This window comes from Delphinapterus leucas, chromosome 6, assembly GCF_059928025.1.
Source record: "Delphinapterus leucas isolate spDelLeu-1000000601 "Yukka" chromosome 6, BTC_Dleu_Yukka2, whole genome shotgun sequence".
NCBI classification, from domain to species: Eukaryota; Metazoa; Chordata; class Mammalia; order Artiodactyla; family Monodontidae; genus Delphinapterus; species Delphinapterus leucas.
In genome coordinates, this window is record NC_143134.1 from 97026763 (window position 1) to 97038698 (window position 11936).

An 11936-nucleotide genomic window follows, 5' to 3' on the forward strand; every position below is an offset into this window, starting at 1 on the left:
ATGAGGCGATGTGTCCAGACAGGTGGTACAGGAACGACCTCAGCATTCAGCTAATTCTAATATCACTCTTGACGATGGGGGCGAGAACGTTTGGGGAAACAAAGGAGCCAGGAAGGGCGAAAGGTGACACCAAAAGGCGTCGGAGCCGGCCCCAGGCGGACGCCTTACGCACTGGGTTCTCCGGCCGCGCCCCAACCCCGGGCGTGAGGCGGAGCTGACCCGCGGATCCCCGCCCCGAGCCTGCGTCCGGCAGTTGTGCAGGTGTCACTCCCTGCTAGTCGGGAAGCCACAGGAGGAGGAGTTTAAGGAAGAATCCCGGCCGCGGCCCTTCTCGGCGTTCGAAGCCGCGCCATGCTTGCCCTCGGAAAGAGCCTGACTAAGGCTCTGGCCGCTCGGACCCTGGCGCCTCAGGTACCCGCCCCGGGGACGCGCCCAAAATGATCCCTGGGAGAGGGGAGGAGAGGGGAGGGGAGGGCCCGGGAGGCGCACCACCCGGCTCGCGCTCCCTGACCTGGGAGTCTTGTGCTGCTGCCTACTTGTAGAGCAAGTCCCAGCACCTGGAAGCGAGGACCCTGGAGCGCGCAGGAGGAGAAAGGGTGCCCTTAGGGGAAGACCGGCTGCCTGTGTCGCCTACGGCCGGCTCGGGAACAACCATGGATGGGGTTGTTTTCTAGCCTGGGTGCCCGGCGGCCCTGAGCCCACCCCTGAAGCGCCAGCTGCTGCGTTCTTGCCGCCCCGCGCCTTTGGGCTCGCCGCGCTGGTCCCTGTGCCAGGCGCTGGCCCCTGTGCCAGGCGCTGGCCCCTGTGCCAGGCACTGGTCCAGCCTCTTCTACTGACTTTTGGCAAGCCACAAGCCCCTCTAGACTGAAGGGTGAAGGAGAAAAAGGTCAGCCTGACGCTAGCAGGACAACAGGCTTCCCCATTATACATGAAATAAAACTGAGCATTTTGCAGAGAACCTCAGAGAGGGGCCCAGGGTACAGGTGGTGCAGCATCTGCCCAGCTGCCACTGTCTCCTGCAGTCTGTGCCCAAGTCACGCAGGGTCGGGAACTTCCTAGAAAATATGATGATGACAACCTCATTAAAGTTAAATGAGAAATGATGAATTGGGAGATTGGCATTGACATATAAAAAATAATAAGAATTAAATAAATTTAAAAAGTTAAATGAGAAATGTACAAAATAGATTTTTGTGATTCGGCCTTAACTGTCGTGGATTGTCCTGTTTTGTGAGTCTAAGCTAGAGATGTTTTGTTGTTGTCTTTTGATGTTTAGGTTTGTACTCCTTTCTCAAGCAATAGGACAAGAAGGGGATTTACATAGAGACTGACTTCCTTTCTGTAAAGACTAAAGAGGAGCCATAATGGCCCCATCACTCAAAATTAGCAATACAGCCTTTATACTGATTCTCTCTAGCGGGGCAGGGCCAAAATTATTCCTTACAACTTTATCCTGAACTTTGACTTTACTAAATGTCGATCAAATGCTCTCTTATAGGTGACTTGGAAGTTATTGCTGCTGAAAATGAGCCCTGACATGAATATAAGGGAGCGTACTCATGAAGTACTCATGATTCTTCTCCCAGCACAGTTCTAGTTCCTGCCCTACAACAAAAATCACCTCCCCCGAGCACACACATACTTATCTCAACTGCTGTTTAAGCTTCCCCTGGGCTTCCTTTGTTACTTGTTTCTTTCTCTTGTGAAAGATAACAAAATTATGTGCCTTGACCACATACTTGTTTCCAAGTATCAATACAAATTCCTGAAAAATCAACTAAAAAAGCAACTGTTACAAATACCCACTGGCTCATTTTCTGATATATATTATTTACAATACTTATTAAACTATTATACCAGGCAGTTGTTGTGTAATATTGTCTTATTAGAATTTGGTTAAAATGACACAAAAAAACATGTCCACCAAAAGTAGGCGTAGCTGCAGTTGTTTTTGGTGGGAATACCTGCTTTCATTGTAAGCTTAGACACTTGGGCAATAGGAATATAACTCATAGGGGACATGAGTGGAATGAACTCAAGTAGCTAATTATAAATATGACATTATGCACAATTAAATCACATACATAGGCAATTTTGTGTTATAACCAAAAATATGTCAGAGAAAGGAGCCTACTGGTTTCATTTGACATACCAGCTGGTCAACGTAAGCCCGAGCCCGAAATTTGTCCATAGCTATGTTTGTACCAACATTTGTATTAGATAATTCTGATTAACCAGCTTCAGGAATTGGCACATGATATCCAAAACTACAATAACATGAAATCGTAAACACAAATGCCATATGAGTGTGTGTATACACGTGTGCATATACGTATTTACATACACACACATTTACATTCACGGGATAATTTCTGGCAGGTAATTTCCTACCTAAAGTTAAGTTCACTAAGACTCAGAAGATTAAACACAGCAAAAATTTATATAGTGACCATACCTCTAATACAAAAAGAACTAATGGTTCTTAAAGGATATTTCCATCAACCTAGTATAATTGGATGGATTAAATGCCCTTCACACTGCATCTATAATTAAACCTAATAATGATTCAGACAGTTCTGACCTGTTGATTTTTCCTTTATAGAATTCATACAGTCTACCAGCATGTGCAATTTAATAGATTATGGATTCCCTTTAACATTAGTTACATTCCAGTTCTTTTACCAGTGATGTACTTCATTGAATTTGGAAAATACTTTGACCTGAATTGAAACTTACATTTTTAAAAAAAACCTAAAGATCTTTCTGCAAGTAAACGTATTTCCATCATTACTGCCAGAACACCTGTATATTTTATAAAGTTCATTTAAATATATAACTGTAACACATATAGTATTGACTAAAGATAGAATATTGGATAAATAAGGTAAACCATTTGTAATTAATTAGAACCCTAGTTGTAGTTCTTGGATAAAGGACTCTCATTAAGACCCTAGTGCCTTCTTAAGATTAACTTTTCATGAAAAGGTGGCTAAGGGACCCCTGCTAGGAAGCAGTAGCTGTATATTCAGCACACTTAAGAGTACTTATCTTTATTAACATCTCTCAGCAAATTCTAAGGAGAGATGACAACAGAGGTACAAACATGGAGTATGAGTCTAATGAGTGTCCCTTCTTTGCAGATTCAGATTTGGTTGTAACATGATATTATAAGCCTTAAGTTCCCCAGATACTTAAATTTGCCTTATGTTTCTTCAGGTGTGTTCATCTTTTGCTACAGGCCCCAGACAATACGATGGAACATTCTATGAGTTTCGTACTTATTGCGTTAAACCTTCAAAGATGAATGAGTTTCTGGAAAATGTTAAGAAAAACATACATCTTCAGACAGCTCACTCTGAATTGGTTGGATTCTGGAGTGTAGAACTTGGAGGCAGGATCGATAAAGTGTTTCATATTTGGAAGTATGGTATGATTTTTCCAGCTTAAGTATTCAGTATAGATTTTCACTCTTTTAAATGTTACATGACACTTACCTCTTGGGTCTATGTTACTATAAATACACGCAGGTTAAATTCAACTTTTAAAGACAGGAACAACAAATACAACAACAAAAAATGAATTCAGTGATTACTCCTCCCACTGGTACCCCTAACAACTTTTGCCCAAATTCCTATGTATCATCATTGGGAAAGTGTGACATCTCATATTTCAAATCATGAAATTGTGAACTAGCCTTTAACGCTCAGAAAGAACATAGAATGGTTTACTGTATAGAGCATTTATGAAAAATTTTAAGCATTGACTGCAAGAGCCCAAGTGGGTAGAGATCATAAAAGGGAGAGTTATTTTTTCTTATTGTTGAATCTGCAACTGGATATCAGGATTTTAGTAGAAACAATTCAGTATTTCTAATTTAGGTTAGTTGAGGTTCATGGGGATAATAGTTAACTTCCAGGCCTCACCCAACTCAGATTGAATAATTTGTTAAATTTAGGGAACCACTTTTGTTTGTATACCCCAAGGTTTCAAGGAATTCACTATCATTATGCTGCTCTAGGGAAGTAAAGGCAAAGGAGTTAGAATTCTCCCCATATTGAAGTTGACTTACTGCTGGTTTAGTAGACAACGAAGAACAGGTTACAGGAATCCCCAGATTGTTACTCCAGTGTCTAATCTTTCCGAAGTCCACACAGGACTTGATGATAGCCAGAGAACTTTTAATAATTTCATTTGGTGTCTGGTCATCAAGTTAAGAGTCATAATAGTGTCCAGAGTTAATATTCATCACATACTTTATTGTGAAAAGTGCTCATTCTATATTTAACATGGCCATAGTTTAGAGGATTTCCCTGTTGTAATAGGACAAACCCCATTAAAACACAATTTATGCTTTAATGTGCAACAAGGAGAATTATGTCCCATTAAGAAAATTACTAGTAAGATCGTGATATAACTTACTTAAGCACTAAGATAGATGTTATTCCTTATCTCTAGCATAAACCATAGAAAACTCTTTTACCATTAACCTTAGGCCCTAATAATAAATATAGTACTAGGCTTGTATGTTATTAAATGTATATACCTGTTTGGGTAACAAACAGGAGAAACAGTACTGGGTAAAAAGAATGGGTGTCAATAAGTAAGAATTAGCACTGTTTCTTTGGAAGCTGTTTGTTCAAAGAGGCTGAAAAAGCAAATCTTAATTTCATTTATGTTAAATTTAATTCAGTTGTACCTTGACCTGACTACCCACCACCAGCACTACTGAAGAAACAGTCTTTCTCTAAACTAACACTATAACTTAAATGCCTCAAGTAATAAGAATAAATAATATATATGGAGTACTCGTTTGGTGCCAAACATTGTTCTAAGCTCCTTTCATGTACCAATTCTTTTAATCCTCACAACAGCCCTGGAGGTAGATCCTGTATCATTATCCCTATTTCACAGAATAAGAGACAGGCACAGAATGATTCAATAACTTACCTAAGTCTCACAACTACCTACTAAATGGTAGCACCTATGAAGCCCATTACTATATGACATCATTGGTTGTTTACATTGCCACTCCCCTTTTAGACCATGAGCAACTAACTACTTATGTTGGTATCTCTAGTGATATAACATATTATCCTTATGTGGCCTCAATAAACATTTGCTAAATTGAATGAAACCCAGAAATAGTACAGGTGATTTTTTTATTGATGTATAGTTGATATACAATATTATATATATTAAAGGTGTACAGGTGATTTTAAATCAAAAAGTTTTATTTTTCTTACTCCTGTTATTCCCATAGACAATTTTGCTCATCAAACTGAAGTTCGGAAAGCCTTGGCCAATGATAAGGAATGGCGAGAACAATTACTCATTCCAATTATGGGTCTTACTGATAAACAAGAGAGTGAAATTACTTATCTGGTGCCATGGTGCAAATTAGAAAAACCACCCAAAGAAGGTAAGCTCGCCTCTCCAAATTACACTGAATTTTAATGAAGAACATACTGAAGATTTTAAGCTATAAAAACTAAAGTTCCGTAGGAAAAAGTAATCCTTTGTTTTTATATTGGAATATATTGTGATTATAGAGATAAAGATGAATTTGAGCTCTTTGCTTACAATTAAAACGATGAGCATTAAATAATGAATTTAGGTATGAATATGAAAAGTTTACATGGGAAGAAAGGTTGAGAAGTTGGGGATCTAGAACACAGAACACATGTATAGGTAGGTAAAGGGAAATGTATGATATTTTCTCATAACTTAGTATTTTTTTTATACAAATTACAGTTAATCTAAAAACAAGTGTATCTTTGCTTGTAAAACTGGGGGGGGATGGATTAATTTAAACTGTTAAGCTGAATTACTGTGGTTTAACTTGTTTTCCTCTTATTCCTCAGTTTGAAAATAATTATTAAAGATTTATCTTCTTGCTGATTTCACTTTCTTACTGACTTAAGGGAAATATTTACCTCAACCTAATTTTAAACAAAAGGCAGACTTTTTAAAAGCATTAACTAATTTTTCTTTCCCCCATAATCCCAACTTTGTAGTGTATCTTAGATGACAAGAGATTTGAAATGTCTTATTTGGATCCTATCTACCTGGACCTCCCCTCAGCCTTCAGCACTGGCTACATGAACTTAGTGGCTCCTAGAACAGTGTCACATCTTGGTTATCTGCCTCTATGTTGTTTATAATTCTTTAGTTGCTTTGTACTTTTTTACCTTTTACTTCTGAAATCTACTTGCTCCCTAGTTTCTTTTTTTCTACCTGCTCCATACTTCTGACAAGAGGTAAACTGATTTTCAAGTGTTTACCTGGATATTTAGGAACAATAAAACCACCTTCTTCATCTTTTTTCCCGTCAAAATCTCACATATCACTTCGGGTCCTTTGTTTGCTGGCTGTTCCTGTTAGAAATGGAAACCTGTGGGGGGAAATTATACAAACAAAAAAGTGTTTCCTCTCAGAATTGGAAAGAAGGAAATATATGAGATCAGAAAATACTTTTCTTATTCATTTCTTACCTAGAATTGGACTCAGGCAGCTCAAAAATCCTAATCCTGTCATAAATTGTCAATATTTGTTTAAATGACTAATTTTATAGATTAAAAATCGTTCTGATAATAGCTTAATATAGCTTCCTTTTTCTTTGTTCTCTATGATAAGCTTAATAACTCACCCTTAAACATGGAGACTTTCTAAATATAAAAGCTAGGAAAAATGCAAGAAATGCAAAGAATTCATAAGTATGTGTACATAAACATTTTTATGTTTGACCCTCCAAATCTGTATATGTAGACTAGCCTTCCACTGGAACCATGCTAACCTGATGAGAAATTTCTTGAATATCTTTTGTAATTTATTTTCTCCCTATTCCAGGAGTCTACGAGCTGGTAACTTTTCAGATGAAACCTGGTGGGCCAGCTCTGTGGGGTGACGCATTTAAAAGAGCAGTTAATGCCCATGTCGATCTAGGCTACTCAAAACTAATTGGAGTTTTCCATACAGAATATGGAGCACTCAACAGAGGTACAGTGGTCCATTTCTTCTATGAAATTTAAAGTGTACTGGTGACCTACTAAGTTCCTCCAGTATTTTGTCACTGTTTTTGATTATGCCATGTATTTCATTTTTATTGCCAAATATTTAGGGTTTTTTGTCATTTTAAGGGTTGAAAATACCTGTTTTACGTAGTATTTATTTAGGATGTTAACCACTTATGAAGGCTTTTCCAAATGTTGAACTGCTGTTTTCCATGATACATCAAAATGATAAAATTAAAAAACTGCAAGGAGCCTAAGAAAAATCTGTTCTTCATCTTTTTTTTCCTCTAAATATATTTTTATTGATTTTCAAAAATAACATTACTTGGGATAGAGTGTTTGTCTCTGAATGAAAAAGTAATACATATTTTTACAGAGACTAAATATCATGGCCATGACCAAAGGTGGAAAAAAACCATTTTCCACTACTTAGAGATAATACTGTTAACATTTTGGTCTTTCTATTCCTGTGTCATTCATATATATGTAGGTGAATGTATATATGTGTATACATATATATTCATATTCATACATATGCTAGAAATAATGCATACGCATGATTAATGACTTCCTAACACTCCACTGAGACTAACATATGGCAGACAGATAGATAGTGCATATCTTTACTTAATAAACACCTATTTGAGGCTTTTAACGTTAAATTTTAAAGTTACTGCAATCTGAATTTCACAAAGTTTTTTGTGGCAAACTCTAGAAAATGCATGTATAGTTCATCTGGAAGGATGAATGACCAAGAATAGCTAATTCATCATTTCCATCTGCCTCCTCAACTTCCTTACTTGAATGTCCAGTGGACATCTCAAACCTAACATATTCAAAGCTGAGCGTCTGATCTTTACCCAGAAATTTAACTTTAGTGATACATCCTAAGAAAAGAATCCAAATATACAGAAAAAAATATTTTCAAGCTGGAAAATATAAGAAGAGGAGAAAAATAATGAAAATTATTAGATGTCTATCTCATACCACATGCTAAAATAAAATTCAAATGGATTATAGATTTTAATGTAGAAGAAAAGAAGTCATAAAATTACTAAAATAAAATATAGATGGTTTTTTTTTTTTTTTTGGCTGTATCAGGTCTTAGTTGCGGCACACGGGCTCTTCATTGCAGTGCGCGGGCTTAGTTGCCCCACAGCATGTGGGATCTTAATTCCCCGACTAGGGATCGAACCTGCGTGCCCTGCATTGGAAGGTGAATTCTTTATCACTGGACCACAAGGGAGGTCCCCCTAGATGCTTTTTTAAAATAATATGGATGAGAACTATATTTCTAAACCAAAAAACAAATGAAAACAATGAAGGCAAAAAAATCAAGTGATGAATTTTTTATAAAAAGGCTCAATCTTTCTGCATGCCCCAAGACACCAGAAATGAAATTCAAAAGCAAAAAGAAATGTAAAAACATATGCAAAGGTAGATGTACAGATGACTACTAAATATATATTTAGGAAGATGTAGATTGAGACTATGAGGAGATGCCATTTTCACCAAATAAAGACATACTTATATAGATATAGTACCAGAGAAGCTGGGAAAAAATAAGTACCCCTACTGTGTAGCATATACTGGCTTAATAATTCCCCACCACAAAATTCAGCAATATAAATGAAAAGCCTTAATTTTAAAATTATTTTTGCCAGTATTCTAGGAAATATGCATAGCTGTATAGGTGTGTTCAGTTACACAGGAAGGAAATTTGAAAGAATATAAAATACATAGTGGTCACTTGAATGATGAAAATAATTTTTAAGTGGTATTTTAATTTTTATAATGAACATAACTTTTATAAGAAAAAACTGAAAATGAGTAGGCACACTTTTTAATCTTAGATTCATTCTCAGTGGAGAAAAGGGAATAGTAATATGCTGAGTATAAATCAGTGCATCATTTCTAGACAACATATAGTATGTACACTGTACCTATATAAGATATTCCCTTTGGTTCTCTCAATTTTAATTTTAGGAGTTTACATTGAGAAAATAATGAGATCCAGACTGCCTGGGTTTGAATCCCAGCTCCACCGCTTACTAACTTTGTGACTTGGAGTGAGTTACTTAACCTTTCTGTGCCTTACATTGCTCATTGATAAAATAATGATAATCATAACCTACCACCTAGGATTCTTGTGAAGACTAAATGAGTTAATACGTGCAAAACGCTTAGAGCCAGGCCTAGCACATAGGAAGCACCCAATAAATGTAAGTAGTGATTTGTCTTTGACATTGTTATTTTTATAAATATACATGATAGGTGCTGCTCTAAGGAAGTTTTTGTCAGCATTGTTTACAATAAGGAAACTTTAGAAACAATGTAGTATGACACTATGTATATAATATACTTGTAATACACAAACAGACACACATATACATCATATACATCATGTGTCTCATATAAGCATAAACATATATGCTGTGTCTTTAAATACATAAAAATGTAAAAATACATACATATATACATAAATATGGAAAAGATAAACCAAAATAGCAAAGTGGTGAATTCTGGGTGGTAGGATTAGAAACTATTCCTGCTTTCTCTTTTTATTTATTTGCATTTTCCAAAATCTATACAGCCAACATGTATTACATTGTCATTATTTTTAAATTTTTAAATAATTTAAGTAAAAGAACATTTATTTCAGTATTTTGTAGAATACCACACTATTTTGAATGATATAAATAATCAACAATAAGGGGCTGGTATAAAAAGTTGTTACATCTATGGGGCAGAATTCACATGTTAAAGATTAACAGCATTGTCATAGAAACTTCTCATTGTTGACTTTTTTAAATCATTTACAAAGTAAAATATACAGTAAGACCCTAATTTTATATTTCTCATCTTTTAAAAGAAATACAATAAATATTAATAAAGGTTTTCTCTGGGTGGTTAAGTTTCAGCTACTTTCAGTGTTCTTCTTTGCATCAGCAGAATATTCAGTAGTGAGCATAACTTTTTTATAATCTTGCTTTTTCAAAATAAAGTAAAATCCTTCTGTTTCTTCTTCTATAAAACCAGTTTGACTAATTAATTTATAAATTTCTCTCCCAAATCTTTGATTCCTCTGAAATCTTATCACTAACATACTTAGTGCTACCTTTTTGATAATCACTATTTTGATTTAAAGAATAGGACTTTTAGTTTCTGATTAATGTTTCTGTCTTTCTTATTTGAGCAATGCCACAGTCTTTACAATCTATTCTGGTTTATTTATTTCTGCAGTTCATGTTCTTTGGTGGAACGAGAGTGCGGATAGCCGAGCAGCTGGGAGACACCAGTCTCATGAGGATCCCAGAGTTGTGGCAGCTGGTAAGCTATTTCACTAGGTACGAGTTATTCTTAGAACAAATTTCATTTAGTCAACAACTTTATATACCTTCTTATGAATTTTTTTTTCAGTTCGGGAAAGTGTCAATTACCTAGTGTCTCAGCAAAATATGCTTCTGATTCCTACGTCATATTCACCATTGAAATAGTTTTCCACGGAAATACAAAGCATTGCATGAACTGCCATAAGATGTGTCTGTTAATGGTGCTTAAATTCTTCCAAGAGATTCTCACTTTGATTTGAAGGAGGTGGTAAGCTAATTTGCTATATCCCTTGCATTTTTTAAAAGCTACTCTGTATCCACTGTCACCACCACTTCAGGAAACAGTCTGTTCATTTTCCCCTTGGTATTTCAGTATCTGTCACACATTAAAAATAGTTGCCATTACTACAGTATCTTGATTTTTCATTTGTTTCAGAATATCTCTTGTTCTCTATTTTGACAACCCTCTGCTTTTATACCATTTTCTGACATACAAATGATTGTTACATTTCCACACCTGTGATAGTATAGTTAAATTATACGCATAAATTATCAACCTTTTCATCATGTCTTTTTCTGAGATTATAAAAGTTTTTGTTCAGTAAGGTTTTCTATATAATACCAACTGGGATCCATAAAAAAATCCATTAAACATTTCTTTACTACAGAAAAGTACAGTATCATCTGTGTCATTTATTTTAATAATGGTTTTTACAATAATAATCAATTACTTGGAAAATAATGTTATTAGGTCCTCGTATTAAAGCACATTGATAACTCATTGGTTTATGTGCTTGCAGTGTCTTCATTTATAGTTAATTTTACTAATTTTTACTTAATTTTGGATCACTGTTTAATAAAGATACTTGGTCATCTAATTGGTTTTTTTTTAATTGAAGTATAGTTGATTTTCAGTGTTGTGTTAGGTCATCTGTTTGTTTTAATGAGATTTATAATTATGGAAATGTCTGCCCTAATAAAAGCCTATATATACAATCTGATTCTTTCTATTGTGTTTTATATTTTTAATCCTCATCTCTGGAGCTACTGTTGTGTTGCCATAAGGTAATGAGACAGTAATAATGTACTGTCTTTATTGTAAATATTGTCACCTCAAGTAAATAGCCTGCTAGTAACCTTACAAGGATTTCTTCAGTACCATCACAGACATACTAGGATTTTCTTACTAACAACTTTAGTTTTTATTTTAGTTGAGTGCCTCAGCCTTCTTAAACTAGATTTGGCACTTCTAAGCTCTCCTGGTAGCTTGTACTTACAGCTATGTTATTTTATGTTTCTAACATACTGCAAAAACAATAAATTATGAATTAGCTATCTATGGGAAAACTGAAAAACAGGAAGCACGGTCACCTCTCACTTACCTGGTCCTCAGGAATCTGAAGGACAGATGAGTTCCTAGTAAGGCAAAGAACACCCTGACTCTGAAGGCTAAAATCTATCAGACATGTTAAAAGCATTGGCTTTAAGTTTTGACAAGAGTCTTATACCTCAGTTTTTTGAAAAGTTGTCACTTAGGGAATGAGGTGGTGGTGGTATGAATTGCAGTCTGTGTGGACGGATTTCCTCTGGCGTG

General features: G+C 35.8%; 1 protein-coding gene across 1 annotated transcript; it reads left to right on the forward strand.

Annotated features, from left to right (window-relative positions):
- The first annotated feature begins 236 nt into the window (after nucleotides 1-236).
- Nucleotides 237-11344, forward strand: LOC111188020 (protein NipSnap homolog 3A-like). The gene is made up of 6 exons (XM_089913487.1): nucleotides 237-411; nucleotides 3217-3427; nucleotides 5261-5419; nucleotides 6847-6996; nucleotides 10254-10340; nucleotides 10431-11344. The coding sequence occupies exons 1-6, from the start codon at nucleotides 352-354 to the stop codon at nucleotides 10505-10507; spliced, it is 744 nt and encodes a 247-aa protein (XP_089769613.1). The 5' UTR covers nucleotides 237-351; the 3' UTR covers nucleotides 10508-11344.
- Nucleotides 11345-11936: the final 592 nt, after the last annotated feature.

Bases quoted from the DNA above. Each gene is read 5' to 3' on its own strand.
- LOC111188020 (XM_089913487.1), top strand. From the start codon at position 352: ATGCTTGCCCTCGGAAAGAGCCTGACTAAGGCTCTGGCCGCTCGGACC. The intron at 6,997-10,253 runs GTACAGTGGTCC...TTATTTCTGCAG, and splicing joins ATATGGAGCACTCAACAGAG to TTCATGTTCTTTGGTGGAAC. The intron at 10,341-10,430 runs GTAAGCTATTTC...TTTTTTTTTCAG, and splicing joins TCCCAGAGTTGTGGCAGCTG to TTCGGGAAAGTGTCAATTAC.